Source organism: Trichechus manatus, unplaced genomic scaffold (assembly GCF_000243295.1).
Source record: "Trichechus manatus latirostris isolate Lorelei unplaced genomic scaffold, TriManLat1.0 scaffold00040, whole genome shotgun sequence".
Lineage (NCBI taxonomy): Eukaryota > Metazoa > Chordata > Mammalia > Sirenia > Trichechidae > Trichechus > Trichechus manatus.
The window spans coordinates 19,162,573-19,188,933 of record NW_004443976.1 but is presented as its reverse complement, the minus strand read 5'-3'; the positions used below and the strand labels follow the sequence as shown (position 1 = coordinate 19,188,933).

Here is a 26,361-nt window from a genome sequence, read left to right as displayed (position 1 = left end):
CAGCGCGCAGGGGGTTTCCTTTTCCTCCACCGGGAGCCGGTTTCTCTCCAGTGATAGCCTTGCAATTTCGGCAGCGGCAGCGGCGGCGGCGGCCGCGGAGCGTCCCACAGCGAGGCGTCTGAAGCCGGCAGAGGCTGTCCTGAAGGACTCGTTTCCCCTTTCTCAGGGCAGGGACGTGCGGGAGGCGGGCCCGCAGCCGGGGCGCACCGGAGGGCTAGAGAGCGGCAGCAGGAAAGGGTTTATAATGGAGCCTTTCATCGGGAGCCTGTGGCCAGGTGCCAGGACCGACTCCAGGGAGGCCAGCATGCTGGTTTAGGCCTGCCCTGCACGCTCTTCCCCTCCCTCCCGGACGGCTGCCGCTGCCTCTGCTGCTGCGTGGACCCTGCTTCCTGTTTGCCCTCCGCGGGCTCGGCTGCCATGGAAGAGGAAGAGGAGGCAATAGGCTTGTTGGACAAGGTTTTGGAGGATGAAGATGTGTTTCTCCTGGAGGAGTGTGAGCTTGGAACCCCGACCAGCCCGGGCTCAGGGTCCCCCTTCTTGGTGGCTATGAAGGTGGGAATGTGACACGCCCTGGATGCTTGTGGGAGGGGGCAGGGCTGGCAGCTCTTGACTGCCGAAGCCTTGTGCGGGCAGAAATGGCTGATTTGTGCACAAACCTCGTGGCTGGGTAGAAGAACCTCACTCAGTCCGAGAGGGGCCGAGCTTGCCTGCCTGCCCGCCCGGGGATGGAGGGGCCGTGCTCTCCCTGCAGCTGTTCCTGGGGGCGAGGTGCAGTGCCTGCCTCCCGCCAAACCAGTTGTCCTCAGGGGGAGTGGCTGCTGGCTTTCGCCAAACCAGCTGTGCTGGGGGCTTTCTCTGGCAGTGACATGAGTCACCTGGTGGGCACGGCAGTGGCGTAAGCCTGCTGCCTCAGAGGAGCTGGCTGACTTAAAACGGGAGGCAATAATTCATTGTTTCCATGGCAACAGTAGGATAAGTGCATTCATGAAGTGTGGGCCAAGGGGGCCACCCGCTTCCTAGCAGGGAGACTGGGGATTTGGTGGATCTGGGCTGGGACAAGGGAGCCTTTGGAGACGTCAAGAGTCAGAGGTCACTGAGCTTCCTTGAAGGAAAAGAATTGATCAGCTGAAGAGGGGGCGGTAACAGCTGGCTTTGTGGCAGGACTCAGGTGGGTAGGCGCTTTCCCCACGGTGGGCATAGCCATGATCATCTGTTGGACCCCAGCCACCCTTTCAAGGGGTGCAGGCATCCTCAGCAGCAGTGCCCCTGTGCTGCCAGAGAGTTGTGTGGAACGGGAGGGGAGTGGTCGCAGTGACCCCATTCCCTTCTTGTTTGCCTCCTCCCCAGGGGCAGGACTCCATATTTATGCTATATAAAACCTGTTGACATTGAGTCAGTGCCGACTCATGATGACCCCGTGTGTTACAGAGTAGAACTGCTCTGTAGGGTTTTTTGCATGTAATCTTTATGGAAAGCAAATTGCCAGGCCTTTCTTCCTCTGTGCCACTGGGTGGGTTTGAACCACCAATCTTTAGGTTAGCATCCGATAGCCAACTGCTTGAGCCACCCATAGTAAATACTTTATCAGCTCTGCCTGAGCTGGGCATGGCTGCAGTGGTCCTTTCTTTCTCCCACCTAGACCCACCTCTTAGAGCTCTAGCTTTAGCCTTTTGCTCAGCTCCACTCTGTTCTGTGGCTAGAAGGCAGAGCCAGCAAGGATGTCTAGCAGGGAATTAGCAGACTGGTAAAGCCAGGCCACGAAACAGAGAGTGCCCACATGTGGGCCTGTGGGCCTGGCTGTCCAGGCAGCCTGCATCCTGGAGGGCGTGGTACACAGAGCATTGCTGGGGCAGGAGGCTGTCACTCGCTGTAAGATGGAGATTGCAGTTCTGCCCTGCCCACACCACAGTGTGGCTCTGAGGAGGAGCTAATTGAGGTAAAAATAGACTGCATGCCCGTGTGGTGGATGGGTGATGTGCAGAGTCTGGGTGGAGCAGAGAGGAGCTGGGATGGGAGGCTGACTGTGGCTGGCACCTTACCCCGTGTTCTCTCATCTGGCACTGGCCCAGAGCACTGGGGGGTAAATCATGTCTCTCAATGGGCCCACGAGGCCTTGCTGTTTAGGGGCTGACAAGCCTCCCCACCAGGGATGGGATGGACAAAAGTCTGATTATGAACCAGGTGAGCCGGCTTGGAGCACAGAGGCATGGCACTGCTTCCTGGGGCTCCCACTCATATGTTCCCTCATGGGCCTAGACCCACCCCCTCACCCTGCATTCTGGCTTATACCCCAGCCCATATTTCATTCTGCTTGGAATTCTAGATAATTGTATACCCATCTGCCCCCTTGAGAGCAAGGACCATACTGTATTCATTGCTACTCCCTGCATGGTGCTTGGCGTGTGGTGGTGCCCGGTGAAAATCTGTGGAATGAGTGAGGCTTGATGTGGTCCATTAAGGGTATGCCAGGTCCTCAGCATTGTTCCGTCTTAGAGGTATCTAAGGAGATGGTACAGGGATGCCAGGAAGACCTGGACACTCATCACACCTAAGAATCCTGCCTTCCCCCCCAAGGTCTGTATGAGCACCTGGGATAGTCTTCCCGTCTGCCTTGCTGCCACTGTGTCTCCAGCATGGGGGTGGGGGATCTTCCTGAATGTTGGGAAATTCCAGGCTCCCAATCTCAATCTGAACTCGTCCAGAATGGCTTCCTCCCCTGCCAGGCTTGGCCATCTAGAGAGGGAGAAGACAAGCAAGATGGTAACACTGTCGGGTTGCTTGTGCTATTCAGAGTCCCCTGCTTGGCACCATGGAGGAGACACAGCTGAGGAGAGCACAGCCCTTTCTCACTGAGACTTCACAGATCAAGTGCACAGGACAAGTGCACAGAGAATAGAACTATAGTGAGAAAGTGATCAAGGTCATGAGAAGAGTTTTAATAAAATGTTACCAGATTCAGAGAAAGAAATGATGTGTGCATGCCGTGTCTGCATGTGTGAGCACGTGGTGATCAAGGGGCATTTTGGAGAGTGCACTCCTGTCCTGGGCTGCGAACGGTCCTGGCACACCCCTGCGTTGTAAGTGCCTCGCTGCAGCTGGTAGGAGTCCAAGGCAATTCTCTCTTTGCTATTACTTTACTTCAGGGCTGCATACCTTAAACAGCAGTTGGGCTAGCAAGCACGTGTCCAAATGCCAGTCCTGTCAGTCCTCTTTGCCATGTAATTTCGGAGATGCTTCATCTTCCTACAGGACAGCTACAAAGTTGGCAGAGTTTTTCTCCAGAGCTGTAACTGGAGGTTGCTGCTTCTCTCAACCCAGGCTTCTTTTTGAGGAGTTGATGATCTATAAAGTAATAATAATGAGAATACCGATAACACCATCACCTCCCATCTGTAAGGTGTTCTACTTTCCAGAAATCTTCCATGCGATGATTCTATTAAAAGGTTCGGAGGGCAGAGAGAGGGGACTTGTAGGAGCTACTATTTAAAGGAACTAATTTGTCAGGAATAAAAATCCTTTTGTAATGTAAATTAACTCTTCCTGCGTTACTCTGTGCCAGTCATTAGCGGATTGTCTGAGATGCCTGTGTTTCTGTTTCCTGCTGAGGTCTCTTCTGCCTTTTCCTGCACTGATGGCCATACCTATGTCCCTCACTTGGGTGTTTCCCAAAGTGTGGGCCATGTATGTGGTGATTGGAAAGAAAGACGATTTTAGGTGGCCCCTGGATATCTGTTTTGTATTTTAGTTGTTAGGTATGTATTTTAATGTCTACTAGAAAAAATAACAATTTGCACAACTTTCCTAGGAGTTCAGATATAATGTTTGAGATCAGGCTGTGCTTTTAAGAAGTCAGTTGTTGTAAAGGAAAATACTACATAAATAAGAGCGCAGGTGATATGTGAGTATGGCAAAAACTGTGATAGTGGAATATGAGTGACTCAAGTTTAGGAATCACTGCCCTGACCCCATGGGGCCTGCTTGAAGCTCCAGACAGCAGGGACCCCCGGAATATGGGGACTCACCCTTTGGGAGAGGGGGACAGCTTGAATTTGGTCTGCATCAAACGCCCCCACCCCCACCTCACAGTTGCCCTGGTCCTGCCTGCTGTAAATTCTGTTGAGGAAGTAGCTGAAGAGACTCCCTCCCCGCCCTCCAGTGCTTTGGGAGTTGCTCAGCGCTAGGGAGAGGAGAGAAGGGCTGGCGTGTCCCTCCACTGTGTGCCTCAAAGAGGGGCCAGCTGTGCTGAGGCTGAGACTTGGCCTGGGTCCAGCCCCCAGGATCCAGTGGCATGTAATCTAGCAGATCCCTCTGGGTGCTCCTTGTAAACTAGGGTAGCCCACGGACTGAATACTGCTGCCTGCAGAGGCTCAGCCCCTTGCCTCTGGCCTAAGGCTTTGAATGGAGCCAGAGCGCTGGCCCTGCCTGCCCAGGCCTCACTGTTGTGTTGAAGGGGATCAACGCTCCTGGAGAGATTGTCTTGGGTTGGCCTAGAACCAAGCCTTTGAAGGCTTTATTTAGCCCTAAACTCTGCAGAGTTGGCCAAGCCCTACTTGTAGATACTGTCCCTGCCAGAGTGACCTGACATCTTGGATTTGGGGGCCTTACACTGACAAACTTTCAGCCTAGCGGGTTGTGCAAAGTGCTGGGAACGAACAAGCCCCCTGTGGCTGCATTTCGCAAGCTCTGCTTGACGGAAGTGGGCACAGTGTCACTGAGAAGCCAGCTTCCCTGTGGTGCGGGACGGACAGGCAGCAAGGAGATGGGCTGTTGGAGGCCCTGCACTCTTTAGAGAACTGGGCAGTTCACCCAGGGGATTCTGGGCATATGGGCACCTCTGGAGAGCTCCTTGGAGACAGAGACTGTCTCCTTCCCTTCTGGCACGGAGTGGGGAATGAATGAATGTTGAGCCCTGGTGTTTTAAAAGACAAGAATAGCCCCACAGGGGTTGAAGAAATAATTGTGAATTTGCAGACAATTCTAAACCAGAAACGTGGGGGGAGGATAGCGAAGATGGGAGAGGTTCTGGTGGTGACTGAGCAAGAGACCAGGGTCCCTGGATGGCACAGTTAAGTGCTCAGCTGCTAACTGAAAGGTTGGCAGTTTGAACCCACCCCAAAGTGCCTCAGAAGAAAGCTTGGCATTCTGCTTCTAAAAGGTCACAACCTTGAAAACCCTGTGGAGCAGTTCTCTCTGAAACACAGGGGGTCACCATGAGTCAGAATTGCCCCATGGCAACTGGTTTGGGTTTTTGTTTTTTTTTTTTTGAGCAGCAGTCGTCCTGTTAGTAAAATGTGCAGAATTTAATTTCGCATCCCAAACCTCTCCATTCCCTCCATCCTGTCGCAGCCAAAGCTTGAGAGTGATGTGGCCCAGAGTGGGGACTCTTGGGACAGAGTGACTATTTATTGCCTTTTGGAGGTGGGGCTTCCTGACTTGTCTTCTCCTCAGAACTGCCTTTAAGGACTGGATTATGAGATAGGAGTCTCTTGAGGGGAGTGTCTTGCTGAAATGGACCCTTCCAGGGGCTAAGGGCTTGTACTTGTGTGAGGGTGGGTGAAGGCTTGGCTGGGGCTGGGGCTGGGGCTGGAGCTGCAAATCACAAGCTTCTTACCCTGTCCTAGTCCAACCAGCTCTACAGCTCACAGTGAGCCCTGGGTGATTTCCTTTAGACGGTGTTTGCAGGCCCTGGGGCAAATCCTTGGTTGCTAGGGAACAGGAGGAGAGTAGGGGAGCGCTATTTGTCAGACTTGGGAAGCAGCAGGGTTTTTATGATGTGCAGGGGGCCGCCTTGGGTCTGACCTTGAGGATCTGGGGCTGGGGCCCTGCTTCCAGCTCTGGGAGATGGGCTATAGAGAACTAGGCAGCTCGCCCAGTGGGTTCTGGGTATGTACTGAGAGGGTGTACTGCCTGCCTTGCAATGCAGACAGCTTGAGACAGATGGTAGTTACCAGTCTGTGTGCCTCAGTTTCCAATAAATGGGATAATAATAGCTCCTACCAGATTATGAGGTTCAAGCAAGTTCATCCACGTGAAGCTCTTAGAACAGTGCCTGGTACACACAAAGCCAGTAATCACTTACTGCCCTTCCCGAAAGCTTGGGGTATATACTGGTTTCCCGCAGCTGCTGAAACAAGTTACCACAAACTTAGTGGCTTAAAACAATACAAATATATCCTCTTATTGTTCTGGAAAAGGAGCTGTGGTGGTTCAATGGTTAGCGCTAGGCTGCTAACCAGGAGGTCAGAGATTCCAACCCACCAGCTGCTTACAATGGCACCCACCAACAACAACAACATAGTTCTGGAGGTCAGAAGTCTAAAAATGGGTCAGCAGGGCTGCCTTCCTTCTGGAAGCTCTAGGGGAGAATCTGTCCCCTTGCCTTTTATCAGCTTCTAGAGGCCTCCTGCCTTCTTTCGCTTGTGGTCTCATCCTTCATCTTTAAAACTAGCAGCATCTTCATACCTCTCTGTCTCTGCTTCTGTCATCATCACATCACCTTTTTGCTGACTCCGGCTCTCCTGCCTCCCTCTTATAAGGCCCCTTGAGTCAGAATCAACTTGACAGCACTGGGTTTGGTTTGGGTTTTTTTTCCTATTTCTTTGTGATTAGGGCCCACCTGGATAATCCAGGATACTCTCCTCATCTCAGAATCCTTAACTTAATTACATCTGCAAAGTCCCTTAGCCATGTAAGCTCACATATTCACAGGTTTGGGGGATTAGGATGTGGACATCTTTTGGGGACCATGATTCTGTCTACCACAGGTCAGATAGCATTTCAGAAACTTTGGGGGCAGCAGCCTTCAGCACAGATCTGCTGAGTTGCTGATGGGAGGCAAAGGATTCAACCCGTGGCCTGGAAAGGGTGGGAAAGCCTGTGAGAATGTGCTGGGGCAGGTGGTCCATCTGGGGGACAGCAGCTGTTTTCGGCACTTACACGCTTTCTGATGACTTCATCGTACACTGGCCCAGCCTGTATTAAGGACACCCACTCGATGTCCAGAAAGCAATTTGTTTGAGATGCCGGATAAGCGTCTGATCCTTGAAAAAGGAGCATGAGAGTGAGGAAATCATTAACGCAGTGAAAGAGCATGGAATTTGGTGTTAGGGGGCCTGGGGTAGAATCCCAGCACTGCCACTTCCTGGCTGCTGACCCTAGGCTAGTTCCTTCCCTTTTTTAATTTGTATAATGGATTGATATGGTACCCACATCACTGGGATGTTTGAGGGCTAAATGAGGGAGTGAAATGACTTTTGTTGTCGTTGTTAGTTGCCATCAAGTCAGTTCTGACTCATGGAGACCCCATGTGTTACAGAGTAGAACCGTTCCGTAGAGTTTTCTTGGCTGTAATTTTAATGGAAGTAGATCGCCAGGCCATTTCTTCCGCAGCACTACTGAGTGGGTTTGAACTGTAGACGTTTGGTAAGTGCAAACCATTTACGCCACCTTGGGATCTTGAAAGGACGTATAAGGCTTAATAAACGTTGTGTGTATCGCATGGTGCTGGGCTTCGGGGATGTGAGGCAGGTGCTTCAGAGGCCCTACAAAATCGTGGGGACAGTTAACAATATAGGCAGCTCCTCAAGGTACTGAGGGTCAGCGTTGCACTCTCTGACATGAGAGCCGATGCTTCAGGCCAGGGTGATCCAGGGGGACTTGAGAAGGAGGTGAGACTTCAGCTGTGCCTTCCAGTAGAGGTAGGGTTTGGACAATAAGAGCCAGAGTGGGAGAGGGGATTAAAATGGCAGCAGAAATAGCGAAGAACTGAAGTTCAGAGGCTGGAACACTCAGAGGCTGGATGGCTGTAGGGGAGATTGGAAGGGCAGCGACAGGCACTAGGGGACGCTTAAGGTGCTTTACCTAAAGGATATGCTGGACCCAGAGTTCAGTGATAGAATTCTCACCTTCCATATGGGACACCCGCGTTCCATTCCCAGCCAAATGCACCTCATGTACAGCCATCACCCAGCTGTCAGTGGAGGCTTATATGTTGCTATGGTACTGACCAGCTTTCAGCAGAGCTTCCAAGCTAAGCAGACTAGGAAGAAAGGCCTGATGATCTATTCCCAAAAATCAGCCCATGAAATCCCTATGGATCACAATGATCCAATCAGTAATTGATCATGGGGATGTGTAGGACTGGGTAGTGTTTCATTCCGCTGGACATGGGACTGCCATGTGTCAGGGGCCAACTTGAGGGCAACTTACAACATTCGAACCTATCACAGTTCCTAGTCCTATTTTTACGTATTTCCTTTTTTAATGTTTTTCTCTCCCACGAGATTTTAAGACACATGAGAACAGGAACTATTGTGTGATTGTTTCTCATTGTATCTAGAGAGCCTGGTAGGCATTCAGTAAATATTTGTTGAATGAATACAGAAATGAGTGAATAACTTAATTGAATCCCCAAATAATCACCTTTTGCAGTACTGATAGCAAGTCCTTGTCTAATGTCAGGTATGAGGCAGCAGTCTCAGAAGACTGATCTGGCTCTGGTGTGTGGACAGGAGGCAGGCTTAGGAAGGTTGGTCAGTTAGGAGAATTGGGGCAGCAGAGCGGGGTGCGGTGCACCTCAACCACGGCAGAGGGGAGGGGGGAACAGATGGGAGATTCATGTAGGAGATTATAGAGAAAGCTTCCAAGGGCTTGGGGCCTGAATGTGAGAGTGAAGGAGAGAGAGAGATGAAGAGGGGACCAGGATGACTCTTGGAGATCCTAGATGACAGGGACAATTGTGGGTTTTTTTACTCAAAAAACTTTAGTGAGCACTTTCTCTGTGCCGGGCCCTGTGCTGACGGAGGGCATTTAAGCCTAAGTAGGGCATGATCTTCACTCTGGAGGAGCAGCAATTCTGGAAGGAGGAAGCAGCAACTTTGTGTCTGGGCCTTACAAGGGGAGGTGGTCAGGGAACACTGAGGTGCAGTGCAGGGGGTGAGGTTGAGGGCCCCACAACCAGCACTTTCTACTGTGGGATTGAGCCCCCAGGGACAGGGTGATATAGTCAGAAGTGTAGCTGGAAGGCCACAAGGCTGGGCACCCCCAGGCCCACTTCCATCCGCATTCTGTCCACTCCTACTGGTCTCAACTTGTACATTGTCTCCTTGGGAGCCTCCTCTGTTTCCAGACTTAGATTCTGGCCCCTCCTGTGTCCTTCCTTATGACTGTGTCCCCCTGCCCCCGGCCCATCATGGCGCTGATTTCCCTTCTTAACTGTCTCTAACTAGTTGCCGTAGAGTACACTCCAACTCATGGTGACCCCACGTGGGTCAGAGTAGAACTGTGCTCCATAGGGTTTTCAATGGCTAATTTTTCAGAAGTAGAGGCACCTCTGGGTGGACTTCAGCCTCCAAAATTTTGGTTAGCAGCTAAGCACATTGATTAACTGTTTGTACCACCCATTTTCTTAACTTTCTGTGTCCCCCATTAAACTGCCTACCAGACAGGAAGGCAGGTCCTCTGTTATTTTGCTGTCTGGTATGAGGTTAGATAAGTTGATGCATGGGTGGATGGATGGATGGATGGATATAAAATAGACAAATATGAAAAAAAAAAAGACGGGAAAGCAACAAAGCAAGATGTTAACAGTGGGAGTGGGAGTGATTATTTTTCTTTTTATATTTCTATTTTCCAAAATTTTTATAGTGACTATATCTGGGTTTTATTCTCTATGAAAGTGTTAATTAAAGGAAGAGAAGAAAGGCAAGAAAACAGGGCACTCAGAATTTTGTCCTCATTTCTCATGAGTGGTTGGCTTTTGATTTACTTGTCTGCAGGTGGAAGCAGGGAAAGGCCTGGAGATGCGGAAGCTGGTTCTCTCGGGGTTCCTGGCCAGTGAAGAGATCTACATTAACCAGCTGGAAGCCCTGCTGCTGGTGAGTATCTATCTTCTCTGGGGACTTCTGGTCCCCCTGTCGGACAAAGTTGTACTCTAAAACTGATTTTGGAGTTGAAGAGGAAGGGGACCTGGACCAGCCCTTCCCTGTGGACAGAGTCTGCGGTACTCCTCTGCTTACATCTTGGCCTCAGGCAGCTGGGGATCATTGCCAGAAAGGCCTGTGCCTTTCATTCCCTGTTCTGGGAAAGGCAGGAGGAGAAGCACACCCAGGGTAGGAATGGGAAGCATAAGGCAGCACTACAGCTCCCACTGCCCACGACCATGGCGTAAACATTACTAATCGATCACAGTACACAGTCCAGGTGGAGCCCTAGCCGCCTTTTTCACACTATGCTGAGAGAAAATTTGTTCTTTCTCTGCTAGCTTCCCTCTCCTACCTTCAGATCTTCTTCTTGTCACCCCACCCCCATTCCCTCCGCTCTACTCTGTTCCAAGTCCTTACTCCTCCCTGGGAGGCTCTGTGTAAGGAAATGTGTGGTGGATGGCTGTCTGTGTCATTTTGAGAAGCACCTTAGCTCTGCCATTGGATAAACCTCAGCTCTCTGCAAAGGTTACTCAGATTCCTCATCCATAAGAGGGCGAAGACACCTGCTCCATGTATTTCTCAGGCTTGTTGTAAGAGTCAAATTGGGAAGTGAATATTAAAATGTTTTCAAAGGGTAAAAGTACTACACAAATGTGAGATGTTTTTGCCTTTGAAGAAAGTGCTTACTAGATGTGTCTGGATATTATGCAGAGTGATTAAGACATAAAAGTTCTTTTCCTTTGGGTGTTTTGCAGTCTGAGACATAAGATGATGCCAGAAGAAGGAGGGATAAGAAATGTAGGTATAGATCAGTAGCAACTCATTCTTACACAAGAATTGTGGGTTAAAATACACATTTATGTACTTGCTGTGATGTGAACTAGAGCCATCCAGTGTCCCAGGGGGACTTGGCATTTATTACCCAAAGAATAACTTTATCGAAAGATTTGGACACTTTGAAACAGACAGGGCTGAGTTTGTGTTAGATTCCCACAAGAGTTTATCATTATGCACGTTTGTTTTCCAAGTGAGGGACAGTGTGGCGGGTAGATAAGACCTCTGATCTGGGGCCAGAACTGAAGCAAGACTTAACTCTGCCATTATGGTAGGTTTATTGCTCCATTTTTCACACTGCATGTCAGGACTCATTGGCAGGTTGCGAAATCAGTGTTGGGGTTGGGCCAGCATTTTTAAACAAATGAAAAAGAAACTATCAGTATACCTCACACATAATAAGGATAAGTACTATTTCATGAACCTTTTGGCTGTTGTATATGTATGTATGTATGTTTTATGTACTAGGCCACATTATTTCTTACATGGGTTGTGGATTTGAAAAGCACTAGCTTAGGGCAAGCCATGCAGAAACTCCCTTAAGCCTCAGTGTCCTCATCTGAAGATGAGAATAATACCATTACATTCTCTCTCTTCCTCATGAGGTTGAGAACAAGATCAGATGATCCTTTTGGTACCTAATGCAATGCCAGGTACCTAGGTACTCAAATATTTGCTGAAGGAAGGAGGATAGGCAGACAACCAGTCAGACATATGTGAAATATACCTTGTAAACTGTAAAGTGCTGTACCAAAATAAGATGTCACAGTTGTCATTGTCAACAGAATGCATATTTGAAAGGAGATTAAACAATGGAACCAGATTGCCTGGCTTTGAATTCCAGCTCAACTGCTTACTAGCCTTTAACTTCAGCAGACTAATGAACCTTTCTGCCTCATTTTCTCCATCTATAAAACGGGTATACTAATGGTTCTCTCTTCATAGGGTTGTTGTGAGAGTTAAATGAGTTATTTGGAAAGCTCTTAGAACAGAGCCTGACACATACAGCCTCCTACTTATGGGCATCCCCCTGCCCAGTGGGATAAAACACTGCCCAATCCTTTGCCATCCCCATGATTGGTTGGGGACCATTTTCATTGGCTGATTTTCAGAAGTAGATCTCCAGGCCTTTCTTCCTAGTCCATCTTAGTCTGGAAGCTCTGTTGAAACCTGTTCAGCATCATAACAACACAAAAATCTCCACTGACAGAGGGGTGGTGGCTGTGCGTTAGGCCCATTGGCCGGGAATTGAACCCAGGTCTCCCACATGGAAGGGGAGAATTCTTTCGCTGAACCACTAATGCGTCCCACCACTGTGTTAGCTACTGTTATTTTCTCCAGTGCTGGGAGAGAAGACAAGTCAGGACTTACTTGTTTCTGTCAGCACACACTTTCCCTGAAGGAGGGGAGGCCCGTTTCTTCCGCAGAAGCACACCACTGTTAGGTTCCAGCTTGTCATCGGGCCTATTTTGTTTCCATTTGTCTGGGCAAAGGTACAGATTCAAGGTCCCAGACACCCCCCTTGCCTTTCTAAGGGTTCGTACCCCCAAAACAAAGACTGGGACGCTGGCACCCCATTTCCTCAGGTTCCTGGGCAGGTCCCTTCCCCCTCCACTGTCTCTTCCCAGGCCCCTGGTAGATTCTTTATTGAGCAGAGGCCTGCAGGAGTGACGAGGCCTCAGCTAGGAGGCCAGCTCTGTGGCTGGAGGCTTAGAAAGAAGGGGCATGACCCTCCACTGCCACAGACTCAGATGATGAGGAATCAAGGGCTCTGTCCTCTCCACCTTGAACAGAGGCCCTTCCTTCTCAGCTACCAGTGAGCTAAGCCCTCTGCTCTTGGCGTGGTCTGACAAAGGAGCTGGCTCAGAGGAGAAAATTTGTTCTCTCTCTGCTGGCTTCCCCCTCCCACCCTCAGATCTCCTTCCCGTCACCCCACCCCCATTCCCTCAGCTCTGCTCCTAACACGTTTGACTGTTCTCAGCTTAACACTTCCCGATATGCAGACGGCTGGGAGTGTGTACCTAAGACTGTGTACACACACAGGCACTGACAGGGACACCACAGAGGAGCCTCTGTTCCTGCCCCTAGGCTTGCTGGCTGGGGCCAAGGGTTGATAATCTGGAACCGTCTAGGTTCCTGGCGGGTTCAGATTACAAATGAAGCAGGCCTGGGAGCCTGGGCTGAGGTGGAGGAAAGAGAGACAAAATGAAATGCATGTAATTCCACGTCTCTCAGGTTTCCGCGAAGAGGAGTTAGTTTAGGCCCTGAGTGTGGGGCCGTTGCCTAGCCCTGGACCACAGCTGGCCCTTCTCTCTTTAACTCTCATTCCAGCAGTTGGCCTTGGGGTTTGGAGTCCCACTGAGTCTCAGGATCCTTATCTGTAAAATAGGTTAATGATACCTTCCCCTCTGGGCTTGCTGATATATTAGCAAACAAGTCTGGCAGCCTCCAGGCTTCTCGGGTAGGAGGTGGAGGAAATGGGCAGACTTCTTGCCCCTGGTTCTTGGAGAAGCGGGCGAATTGCTGGGGGACAGAGCAGACAAATGGCTGCCTAAAGTTCCGTGGTGAGTCAGCACTCTGGCTGGGAAATCGGGAGCCAGGGTTGACGCTGAGGTGACTCAGGAATTCTTTCTAAGAATCTGTTTCTCCCCTGATAAAATGGAAGGACAGGTCCAACCCCTGCCCTCTGCAGCGGGACTGTGGGGAGGGATGAGGTAACTGGGATGAGGGCACTTTGGCAAAACAGCCTCAGGATTGGGTTACCTTTGCCTTTCATCTGTCCCTCCCGCCCCAAGGCCTAGATGCAGGGCTTCACCTGATAAAAATAATTGCCTTCAACAGTCACCCCCCAGCAAAGGGCACAACCCAGCCCTTTCTCCTTGCCCCAAGTGAAATCAGGCTAAAGAGTAAAGGTCCCTGATACTGTTGTGAGAACGACTGTTGCCCCAGTGCAGGCCCCATCCATGTGACCTGCCGCTGATGTCCGTTTCTTCCCCTTTTGGAGACAGACTGGGAAGTTCAGGAGGAAGCAGAGTGGTGTCTTCTTTGTATAGGCGAGAGATGATGCTTCCCCAGAAGCTTCTGAGAAATCCTGCCCCCTTTCCCTTCCCTGGACTTTTCCTCCCCAATTCCCTTTATTTCCTCCTTAGTGGGGATAAGGATTAATGGTTCTGGGACTCTGTGGTGACTTGGGCTCCTCCATCGGATCCTGGGAAGAGGTGAAAAGGATAAACTAATGTAGACCCTGAAGCCGAGATCTGTATCCTTCAAGGAGTGTTGAGAGCCCATGAAGCTGAGCCTGGACACCCATCTGGGGTTCTTCTCTGGCTCCTAGTTCCTTCTGTTTCCCTGACTGGTATGCTTACCCAGACCCTACACTTCCACCTCTGCTTTGAGACCTTGTTCCTGTCACCTCCTCTGTGAAGTCCTCCAGCTGCTCCAGCACAACCTTGGGATCACTTGGTTGGTATTTACAGTCCAAGTCGGGTGGGTAATAGTCTATCTTGCGTTGTCCACCCTGCAACACACGAACGAGGTCACCATGAGTCAGAATCAACTACGGCAGCTGGTGTCGTCCACTGAGTGTCTCATTTGTGTTGGTCCAGTTTACCCAAATAGATTATAAAGTTCTCTGGGGCAGAGATTGTGAGTCCTAAAAATAGTCTCCTGAAAAGAAAATTGGATCCCATCACTCCCCTGTTTAAAACCTTCCAGTGCCTTCCCAATCATAGGAGGGGCTTAAAAGCTGTACTCTTAGCTGGGCCTTCAAGGCCCTGTGTGATCTGGCCCCTGCCCACACCTCCAGCCTTGCCTTAGGCACCTCTCTCCCCATTGCCCACTACAGTCCAGACACGCTGGTTTTCTTTCTGCTTCTCTCTCTCTCACCAAGCGCATTCCCACTGCAGGGCCAGGCATTGAGGAACTCTGCCTGGAGTTCTCTTCTCCCTTCCCCCATGCTTCTACTTCAAGGCAAATGTCCCTTCTTTGGAGAAGCTGTCTTCAGCATCAGGTCTCAGAAGACTCCCCCTTCTTCGTTTCCTGAATTGCACTAACACTCTGTGTAATTCTGTGTATATTTGTTTACTTGTATTGCTAATTCTTCTCTTTCCTAAGCCTGGGAGACCCTACTAGACTGGAAGCTCCATGAGGGCAGGGATTGTGTGCTTTGTTCACCTCTTCTGGCCTGGCCTCACAGTAAGCACTTGGTACAGGTTTGTGGGGTGAATAGTAATAATAGTAGCAGCTAACATTGATTATCTTCTATGTGCCAGGCACATACTAGGTATTTTATCTAAATCATGGCTTTTGTCTTCTTAGTAGTCCTCTGAAGAAGGTAACGTTATCCCAGTTTTACAAATGAGGCCACTGAGACCCAGAGATGGTAGGTGACTTGCCCACAGTTATTAAGTGGCCGAGCTGGGATTCAAACCTATGCTGCCTGGTGTGCACAGGTTAAACCCCATCTTACTTTCCTAGCAAGGACTGGACACTGAGGGTCAGTTGGTTCCAGTGCTGAGTCGGTAAGGAGGAGGTTCAGCCTTTTCCTGCCTTCATCGTTGTATCTGGACTTTTTAGAGCTCAGAGAACAAGGGAACTAGAAGTCGGAACATTGTCTGGGTATTTGAGTAGACAGGACTTCTTGTGGACTAACTGGGGCTCTGCTACTATCAGGGTGAGGCAGCAGATGGGAGGATGGAGTGAAGCTGAGCTGGAGTTAGGCTGCTGTGGTTAGCTCGAGCTGGTTCTCATCTCCCAGAAGGAGCCAGCAATAGCTTTGGTCTCCCTCAGTGTAGGTCTTCCGTCCAGTCTAGCATTTTCAGCAGTTGAGTGGCCCATTCTCTGCTAGAATGCTTCTCTTGTTAGAAAGCTCACTACCTAATCTTCAGAGAACAGAGCTGGAGAGCTCTAAGTGACCCCACACCTGCCCCCAGAATGTCTCCCCACTGCTCCTGAGTCTCCACAGTCACCTGCACTAAGTCTGAGGCCTCTTTCCACACAGTCCTTCAGATACATGAAGTACGTCACTGTATCTGACTCAGGCTTCCCTCTTCCAGGTAAACGCCCTCTCCCTATCACTTGGAGGGCCTTTGGAGTGAAGTATGGGGGGCTTTGGGGCTTTTGGGTCAGTATCAGTATTATATCACGTTAGTATCAGCTTGTTTGTTTCAACTGTGAATTTTCAATGGCATTTATTTTTTTCTGACTATAAAACTTAATATTTACTCATTATAGACAATATAGAAAATACAGAAAAGTACACTGAAGAAAATGCACCCCTTCCTCATGATCCCACAGTCCTACTCTTGGGCATTTAAGGTGATGGCTTCAACACATAGCCAGTGTGTGTGGGAGGGGGGCTGGTCCTGAGTTCTTGTCTGTCACCTCCCCTGTCTACTTGCAGGCCCTGGAGCATCTTGGGGTAGACAAACAGGGATGACAGAATAATTGCCCAACATTGAGAAAGAGGCTGAGACCATATCCTGGCTCAGTGGGAAAGATCATTGTGATCGCTTAGCGATGTCTGACACAGGTGCAGGAAATGGGAGGGTGGCATGTGTGCCACCTGCTCCCTCTCTCTGTACTAAGTGATGGGAACAAGAAGTATCAGTGAAGCTCAGTCTGGTTTAGGTCTTTTTGAGACTCTACCTCCAGAGTCCTAAAACAGTCCTCTGTGTCTTAGATGGAAATGGCTTAAGGGTTTGAGTTCCCACTCGGCCCTCCATTTCCACTGAATTGTGACCAGGAAGCTTATGACTCAGGGCATGAGGCCATGGTGGGAGAAAGACATGGATCCTGTTAAACTGACAAGCAAATCCAGTACAAGGTGGGTGCTTGGTGCAGTAGGGACTAGACGCGGGTTGGAGGAGTGTGCCCTGGCTCCACCCCTTGGGCCTGGCATGGCTACTGGGCCAGGCTTCTTCTCCTTGTAGTGGAGTGTGGCTTCTTAAGGCCTGTGACATCAACTCCTTGATACAAACGATGCTTTAGGTGCCCTGCCCTGAAGGCAGGTGCCCTTGTCTAGGCAGGATTCTGGCAGCAGGTTGGGGCAGTCAGTGCCACAGTCTTCCCTGGGCCTGCTGACACTCAGTTTACATACCCCTCATCTCTGCTCTTCTTTCCTCTTCCTCACACAGCCCATGAAACCCCTGAAGGCCACAGCTACCACCTCCCAGCCCGTGCTCACCATCCAGCAGATTGAAACCATCTTCTACAAGATCCAGGACATCTATGAGATCCACAAGGAGTTCTATGACAATCTCTGTCCCAAGGTGCAGCAGTGGGACAGCCAGGTCACCATGGGCCACCTCTTCCAGAAGCTGGTGAGTCTCCCATTGCTGGAGGGTCTTCATTCAGAGCCTCAGTAGAGCTGCTGTTGTTGGGAGAGGACCAGTCAGCCCCAGCCCTCCCATGCCTTGGCCTCCTTAAAGGCCTGGGTCATTTCTATGTCCTGGAGGAAAGCTTGGGCCTGGTGCCTTGACTCCAGTTTGCCCCGTGAAGCCCTGGGAGTATTTCTAGGGATGCCAAGACAGGCTATGTACATAGATGCTTCTGGCAGAGGGTCAGTTTTCTTTCGGTGAGGGGTCTCTGTGGAGCCAGGGCTGGAATGGAGGCTCCCCTGCTGGCCTTCAGGTCCCCTGTCCCTCAGCTGAGAGCGGGGCATGGGGGAGGCTGCTCACCTGAGACCCCAGGTGCATGCTGTAAAATGAGGCAGTTGGATCGGAGACCTCATCAGCTACTGATCTTCTCCTGAGATCCTGTGAGTCGAAAGCACTAAGAGCCCAGCCCCACCAACCACAGCAGGGGAGGGAAAAGGAATGAGGAGGGAAAACTGATGTATAGACTTACTATTGGGAAACGCTCACGGGATATTCTGCCTCCCAGGGCTTCCATGACACCCTCTCCCCTAGCTTTGGCTGTGTCTCCTGGAGGACCCCCAGACCCATGGGTCCCCCTGCCCCACCCACTCGGCTCTCCCCTGGGCTGACAGCCCAGCAGGCAGAAGGAGACTGGGAGCAATGGTGATTCCTGCTTTGGTGTCAATGGTGGGAGGAGGCAGGGGACAGGGACCAGGCACCTACTTTTCCTGCCCTACCCTGGGACTAGCTGAATGGACAGGGCTCTCCTTTTCTAAGACTGGAGAAAACTCTGGCTTGGACAGTCCTAGAGCCTCTTTGTCTCTGAAGTTGTCTGCCCTCCTTCCTGTGTTTATCTCCGTTGCTCTTACCACCATCCTTCCATCTCCTGAGCTGGGGACTTTTGGACTCATTCTTGGCACCTTCTCCTCCCTCACCCACTCCTTCACCCCTGTGCCAGTGGAGTCCACTTCTTTGATGTCACTCACAGCCACCTCCTTCTCTCCACTCCCTCTGCTGGCCCTCATCTTGGCCACCATTGCCCCTCACCTAGACCACTGCTGTCACCTCATGAGTGGTTCCTGCCTGCGGACCTGCTTCCCATCCCACCTCCCACCTCTACCCAGCAGTTGGAGATATCTCTCAGAACCAGTCATCAGACCTTGCTTCTGCCTGGCTTCAGTGGCTCCCTGTGCCCATTGGATAAAGTCGAGGCTCCAGAGCATGGCATATGAGACCCTTCACATCCTAGCCTCTGCCCACCTCCTTCTGCTGCCTCCCCCACCCCCTGTGCCCCGCCACTGAACTTCCTGTTCCCAGGTCACACTCAGGCACTTTGACCTCTCTGTACTGGTGACTGTCTTCAGTGGCCTTCCCATCTTGTCTGGCTTCTGGTCAGTTCTCAGGTAGAAGTGACCTCCTCAAAGAAGCCTTCTCCAGCCCGTCAAATGCAGGCCCTATGTTCATCCCCTCATTGGAGCACCTGTAGCTGCCTGTCTCCCCAAAGCCATGAGCTCTGGGAGGACAGACTGTTTCTTCATCATTAGACCCTCAGTACCAGCCCAGTGCTCAATACAACTTCTGGAACTAGATCACAGCAGGATTGGAATCTCAGCTCTGCCACAGAGTAAATCTGTGACTTTGGGCAACTCGCCTCACTTCTCCATGACTCAGGTTCCTCATCTGTGAAAATGAGGATATTATTATTATAGCTTATACATTATTATAACATTAGTATTGTTAGTAATCTTCGTTGGATTGTTGTGAGAATTAAATTAGTTTAGTACCTGAAAAGTGCTTAGAACAGGGCCTGGCAAATAGTAAATACTCAATAGTGTTAGCCATTATTATTACTGTTAGTACTCTCATTACTACTACTATTATTATTATCATTATTACTAGGAAGGGGCACCCTAGAAGGCATTGTTACAAGGCACCTCCACACCTTTGCCTCTAGCAGCCCCAGAGTGCTTCCCCAGTTCCGGGATGGTGGACACCCAGCCATTACTCCCAGCCTAGTTCTAGGAGCCTGAGCCAGGGGAGGGGGCGGGTAATGTCCTCGTCTCAGCCCTCAGGTGGACAGAAGGGAGCAAACCCAGGGGCAGGAGGGTGGGTACCAGTTTACCTTCATCACTTGAACCTTGCTGCCATCAGGGCCGCCTGCTGCACCAGGCTCAGGCCTGATGTCTAAGGCACCTAGGCCTGCAGGCTTGGGAGGTCTGGGTGGAGCCGGGCAGGCGGGCATCTGGAGACAGTTTATTTTCAGCTGAAGTCTCCGGATATTTGATTATTCATTTCTGAGAAAAGGGAATTAGCATCTCTGCTGTTTAGTTTATGAAATCACCCCAGTGCCAAGCTGCTGTTTCCAAGCAACCTCCACTTCCCCAGTTAATGACCCTGGCAGGCTGAGTGTTGGGCCCTGCAGCCTGGGCTGCACTGTGGAGATGGGTGGGATGGCCCATGAGGCCTGCACACATGCCTTCTGCCCAGGTGGCCCCTGCTCCTGGCTCACCTGCTGCTGCTCCTTAGGCAGGGGCTGGGTGGGTCGTGTTCCCACCTGGGCACCCAGACTTTATCCTTCTCATGGGGACAAGGGGCAGGGTCTGCCCTTTCCTGGAAGAAGAAGACCCATGATTTTTACTTTGGTTTAGGAAACAACTGGCTTGCAAATCTCTTCTAGCTTGAGGGCACCAGTGGGCCTGTACTCCCCTCAGAAAAGGAAAAAAAAAAAACATCCTTTCCTGCCTCTCTCCAAAGGTTTTTCTTTTTGAAAAGTCTGGCTCCTCTGGGCCTGAGACCTGTGCCCTCTGGTCTTGGTGTCTCCCCAAGCATCCTAGTTCTCCTTCTCCTCTCTTGCTTCCCTAGACCCCACCTGCCAGCTGTCCCGGGAACCTCCAGGCCCAGTGATGCTGTGCTCACCCGCTTGCCCCCCTGTAGCCTGTTTTGGGTGCTTGAGGAGCACAAGGATTCTGCAGAAAGCAGAGTGGTCTTCTGGGGTGCAGCTAAGGGGCACTCCAGCACCTTGATGGGATGCAGAGGCCCTGCAGCCGCCGGAACTCCCTTGCTACTTCATTGAAAAAAAAAAATGTAGACCAGAAAATCTAGATACTAATGTAGCAGAATTAACAGATGTTAAGCTCAGACAATATGTGGCAAAACTTTCCTTAATCAAGGAAATAAAACAGGAGAGATGAAGATGAAGTTTGCCTTCCCTTGCCCTTCCCGCCTGCTCTTCCATTCTCCCTAGAAGCAGCTACTGGAATAAATTTAATGTGTAGCCTTCTGGGCTTCAGTGTGTAGTTTTACTACATATCTCTATCTTTTTATGGCATTGCATGTACTTTTAGAATGTATAGAAGTGTATATATGTGTCATATTGTACATATTTTATAACTCATTCAGCATTTGGTTTGAAGCTTACTGGTGCTGCTCCACATATATCTAGCTCATTCATTTTAATTGCTGTGCATTGTGCGGGTTTCATTGTTGGCAAGCATTTGTTTCTGGTCCTTCCACTCTCAGGAAGAGTCTCCTTGGGCACGTATGTACGAGCTCTAGAGCAGCGCTATCCAATAAAATATGATGTGAGCCACATCTGTAATTGTACATTTCCTCAGTAGCCTCATGTTTAAAAAAGTAAAAATAAACAGGTGAAATTAATTTGAATATACTTTATTTAGCCCAGTAGATCCAAAATATTATCGTTTGGACATGTAATAAATATTTTAAAAATTATTAATGAGATATTTAACATTCTCCTTTTTCATGCCAAGCCCTTGAAATCCAGTGTGTATTTCACATTGACAGTACATCTTATCTCACACCAGCCATCTTTCAGGTGCTCAGTAGCCACATGTGGCCAGTGGGTACTGTATTGGACAGCTCAGGTCCAGGATCTGTATGTAGAAGGAGATTTGCTAAGCAGTAGGCTCTAGGTATTTTCAGATTTATTAGTAGCTAGCTAGCTGCCCTGGAGTTGACTCTGGCTCGTGGCAAACTCAGTTTGCAACAGAACAAAGCATTGCCTGGTCCTGCATCAACCTCATGATTGCCAACAGGTTGGAATCCATTGATGTGGCTATTGTGTGAGTCCATCTCGCTGAGGGTCTCCCTCCCCCTCACTAGCCCTCTGCTTTCCAAACATGATGTCCTTTTCCAGCAATTGATCTCTCCTAATGATGTGTCCAGTGATGGTGGAGCAGTGGTTAAGCACTCAGCTGCTATCCAGAAGGTTGGCGGTCTACCAGCCACTCCAGTGGAGAAAGATGTGGCAGTCTGCTTCCATAAAGATTTACAGTCTTGGAAACCCTATGGGGCAGTCGTACCCTGTCCTATAAGGTCATTATGAGTTGGAATCGACTCGATGGCATTGGGTTTGTTTTTTAATGACGTGTCCAAAGCCAGGTAGTCGGACAGTGTTCTATTGTGATCTGTATGGTTTTCACTGGCTAATTTTCAGAAGCAGATCACCAGGCCTTTCTTCCTCATCTGTCTTAGTCTGGAAGCTTCGCTGAAACCTTTCCACATTGGATGATTCTGCTGGTATTTGAAATACCAGTGGCATAGCTTTCAGCATCACAGCAAGTCACAAGCTACCACAGAACAACAAACTGGCAGACAGGTGGTGGTCAGCTTTGTTAGTGCCAGGTACTCTCCAAATGATTGTACTAATTTACACCCTCACAAGCAGTCTGTGTGTGCTCATATTTCCCTACATTTTTGCTGACCTTTGATATCATTAGACTTTTAAATTTTGGCTAGTCTAATGGGTGTGGAATGGTATCTCATTGTGGTTTTAATTTGAAATTTCCACCCTTTGTTCCTGTAAGAGGAAATGCATATGCCCAGCACAGAGCAGGCTTTCCATAAATATTTGAAGAATTGGATTAATGAGCCTCATTTTCCCCTTTGCAGAAAGGGATGGTGGGATCTCTCCTGCCTCCCAGAGGAGGCGAGGCCCGGTGTGGTCGTAGATCGGAAACCTTTGTGTGAGGTTCAGAGTGATGTGCCAGTGTGCATTGAGGCAGGAGCTTTGGCTCCTTGGAGGCCAGAAGAGGTGGGGACCTGGAGGCCCAGGGAGGTGGAGACTGTGCCTTTAAATGCTGTACCCCACCCTCAGCATGGGGGCTTCAGGGCTGAGCAGGCCACGCATGCCCACCCCTCTCTCTTGTCTGTCTGTCTCTCCCCCCACCCCACAGCTAATTCCAGGATGTGAAGGAGATGTGAGGCATTAAGGGGCTCAAACCCTGCGAGACCTTGACAATGCTAAATAAAGCCAACTGCCGTGATGAGTGGAATCTCTAGCACACCAACAAAGGCCCTGTGCTGCCCCCCTTACCCCCTTGTTAACCTCATTGGCTGAGCCTGTTTCCATGGAAACTGCCAAGTTCAAAGGGATACTGTAATATGTACATCTCTGCCTTCCCCTTCTGTTCCCAGCTAGCCCTTTGGAGCTGAGTTAGAGGTTCTGGGCGCTAAGGGAGCTCCAGGTGCTCTGGTTAAGCTTTCATCCATTCATTAACCCTGTCTCCCCACCCCCCTCCCACCCTCCTCTCTCTCTATTCCCTGTCTCTTCCCCACAGGCCAGCCAGCTTGGCGTGTACAAAGCATTTGTGGATAACTATAAAGTCGCTCTGGAGACAGCTGAGAAGTGCAGCCAGTCCAACAACCAGTTCCAAAAGATCTCAGAGGTGGGCAGCTCCCTCACACAGCCACCCCAACGAACGACACTGGGCTCGGGGCAGTTCGGCGCCTTCCAGCCTTTGGGCTGCTCATCCCCTGCTTACCAGTTAGGGAAGTGGTTCTTCTGATGGGTAACACTTCGCCTGACATTTGCTTTCTTCCCCCTGACATTTTCCCTTTTAATGTAAGACTATCGATTTGTTTGATTTTTATTATTATTATTATTCTGTTTTAGGTTAGAGAGAGGAACAGGGAGATAAAATAAGAAGCTGTATTCTCCCCCTTGTGGTGACCTTGAGCAAGTCACTTGCCTTCTCTTGGCCTTTGTTTCCTTTTCTGTAGAGCCAGGCATCTGGACTCATCACTCCAGACTTACTTGCTAAGAATCACTGTGGGGCATGGTTTGAAATGTTGATTTCCAGGCACCTTCCCTGCAGCTTCTGATTCACAAGGTTCTGGGGTGGGGCCCAGGAACCTGTATTTTTAACCAGCTCCCAGGTGATTTTTATGATCAGGAAAATTTGGGGAAGTCTGGACTAGGTAGTCTTTTAAGATCCTTGCCGATCTATGGTTCTGCAGTCCCACAAGCAGGGGCAAGAGAGAGGGGGCAAGTGCAACTCTCAAGTGGAGAAGAACCGCTAGGCCCTCAGGTTGCAAACATTCCTGTCCCTGCTGCTGCATCTAAGCCTTCCCTCCATGCTGCTCTGCAGGGCAGGTGTGTGGCGTCATCTGCCATTGACATGTCTATCCAGGACGTGGCAGGGAGGGGATGGTTGCTCTGGGATCCTTCAGGGGCATAGCCCAGCTCACCTGCTTATCCAGAAATATTTCAGTGATGCCCCTAAGCCACTGGCCTTGCAGCCACAGCTCCCGGCTCCAAGCTCAGGGGAGGAGAGCCTCTGGATCTGGGGAGGGGAAGCTACACCTGTAGTTTTCCGAGTCTTGCCTTAAAGGCCCCTCTTGGCCCTTTGCTTTCCCCATCTCAGCCCTGATGCTAGAAAAGTTGGTGAGTTGCAGGATAGTTTTCCTGAAACTACTGGGGTCACAGGTTATGCTGCGGTTTGGAACCAACCAAGAGGTAACACAAGAATCACACAGGTAGAGATCATAATGTTGGCCTTATTGCTAGTCGAAGCCAGGTTGGAAAGTGTGGATTTTCGTCGGTAGCCACACTAGGCTTGCTCACATTCACCTCCAGAATTAAACGTATGTACTCAGTTTCCAGCAGGGATGGGAAACCAGACAGACGTCCCCAGTGGAGGCAGCACCTGCTCCTCTAACTCAGGGTGCAGCCGTCCAAGCAGGTAGAGAGGAGGGGCCGAGCTCAGCTTTTTCTCCCAAACTCACGAATCCAGTGAGTCGCCCTCCTAGGCAGGGAGAGCGAGTGAGCGGTGGGGGCGTCTTTCTATGTTGCATCAGGAGGCTGGAGGAATGGGGCTTCCCCTGATGGCTCCTAGCCTCCCTGGGAGCAAGCTGGATTCTCTGGCCAGTGTTCAGAATGGCCCTGCACAGGCTACTGGCTGCCCACTGCGGGGGTCGCCTTAGCCTGGGTGGATTGCCTGTTGCCGTTCTTGGGCAGAAGCCCCCGCACCCGTCCCAGCCCCTCGTAAGTCTGCCAGTTCCCAAGGGCAGAGCCCGGCCCATGGCCTTCTGCCAGGTGGCTTCTCATCCTGACTCACATGCTGACGCTGTCGCTTCCTGCTGGCGCTGCCACTTAATTACTGCAATTAGGCCCTTCTCTGCAGAGGAGTGATTTCATACCTCCAGGCCGCACTGGAGGGAGGGTGTGCAGAAAAGTTCCCTAAAACTGGGAATCCAGGCACCAGGCAGAGGCACAGCCTGGAGAAGCAGAACCCCCTCTCTCCCCGCCCCCCGTACACACACAAGTCTGTGCTCTGTCCCTTGTGGTTTTCTCTCTCTGGAGACAGCATGAGGCAGGAGTAGGAAATGTGGGACTCCTGCTGTCTGGGCATTTCTTCCCTTCCTGGCAGAGCAAGCAACCTCACCTGGTACCTGACCTTGTCCTCACCTTGCCCTCAGCCTTCCCGCCACCACCCCCATGCGAGGCCCTGTGCATCGAGCCGCCTGGCAGGGATTACGTTACAGCTCCCATTGCAGGCACGCTGCCCGCCTAGCCAGGGCTGGGCCGGAGTATCTCTAAGAAAGGAGGTTTGGATCAGATAAGCCCTCCCTGGCTTATCTCACTGCCAGCTCTCACTACCCACTCACTTTGCATGAGGTCTAGAGGGCGGTTGGCTCTCTCCTCCCTGTACCTTCCCCTCCCATGCCCAGCATAGGCATCAGTGCATGGGGAGTGTCAGAAGAGCTGGAGGCTGGGTGATTGCCTCCTCACTGAAGGTCCCTGGGTGTCGAAATAGCTTGTGCTCAACTACTAATCTAAAGGTTGGTGGTTCGAACCCACCCAGCAGTACCACTGGTGATCTGCTTCCATAAAAACTCTACAGCATGATTTTGAAATGGAAGGACGAGGCTAGAAAGATCCAGGTACCACCGAGGATCCGTGGGCAATTGGTGGGTTAGCTTGGGAGGTTTGGCTGACTTCCTGGAGAGGCTGTTAAGGAAAGAAAGTGACAAGAAAACTCTACGGAGCAGTTCTTCTGAGTAACACACAGGGTCGCCATGAGTCGGGATTGACTCAATGGCAGTGGGTAGGGTAGGATGTAGCTTGGACTGCCCTGAGCGGCCCAGTGTCTCTTCCCCATCTCCCTGATCCCCCCTGTGCAGGTGTGTGGGACCACTTAGTCTGTATCTCAAGGGCTGCCCGTGCCCGAGGATCAGCTGGTACACCTGTTGCTTTTTGGCTCAAACCCTGCCTGCACTGGGCTGACGTGTGCAGACCCCTGAGTAGTGGCTGCTGGGGGCAGGGAGGTGGAGACCTAGTCTTGCCGCAGCTCATTCTCTGGAAGACCCTCGGTGTTGGTGGGAAGGGGCTTTAGGGGATGGATCTGAGGAGCCCCCAATTTTCACAGTCCTCTCTAACAACCTGTTGTGACTCCGGCACCTAGAGTCCCCTCCTTCTTGCCCACCCCCCAGTCACTGGAATCCATGGCTCCAGGAGAGCATGGGTGGTGGGCACAGGGGGCGGTCTGTCGGTGGTGAGACAGAGGGAGACCCGTGTCCATTCATGTCCTTTGTCTCACGCTGGCTTTCAGAGCCCCTCTTCCTGCCATGCTCACAATGGGGTGTGGGAGAGGTCGGGGCACAGACCAGGTAGTGATTCTTCTCTTCCCTTTGGCAGGAACTCAAAGTGAAAGGTCCCAAGGACTCCAAGGACAGCCACACGTCAGTCACCATGGAAGGTACTTTGGGGAATGGGCTGGATGGCAGTCACCTTCCTTTGTCTGGCTTTGTGGACTAAGTCTGTGAATGTGGTGCCCTCCCTGCTGGCATGTGCGTGCAAGTGTGCGTGTGTGTGAGCGTGTGTGTGCGTACGCGAGGAATCCAGCCTCAAATGTCCCCAGGCAGCCGGCCAGCTACAAACGTGCTCCTCCTTAGGATGCCAGCAGGCTCCTCACTCCGCTCCCCTCCTCCTCCCCCTCCCCCTCCCC

General features: G+C 50.9%; 1 protein-coding gene across 2 annotated transcripts in view; it reads left to right on the top strand.

Moving 5' to 3' along the window:
- ABR (ABR activator of RhoGEF and GTPase) overlaps nucleotides 1–26,361 on the top strand; it is a 205,914-nt gene that overhangs the window by 116,443 nt on the left and 63,110 nt on the right. Inside the window, exons 1-5 of one of the 2 annotated variants that reach the window (XM_004376172.2) lie at nucleotides 13–552; nucleotides 9,777–9,875; nucleotides 16,892–17,077; nucleotides 22,693–22,800; nucleotides 26,052–26,112. In XM_004376172.2, coding sequence (XP_004376229.1) covers nucleotides 418–552; nucleotides 9,777–9,875; nucleotides 16,892–17,077; nucleotides 22,693–22,800; nucleotides 26,052–26,112 — 589 coding nt within the window. In that variant the 5' untranslated portion in view covers nucleotides 13–417. Of the gene's footprint in view, nucleotides 1–12; nucleotides 553–9,776; nucleotides 9,876–16,891; nucleotides 17,078–22,692; nucleotides 22,801–26,051; nucleotides 26,113–26,361 lie in introns of those variants that run through there. The other variant, XM_004376170.2, reaches the window with a different exon arrangement.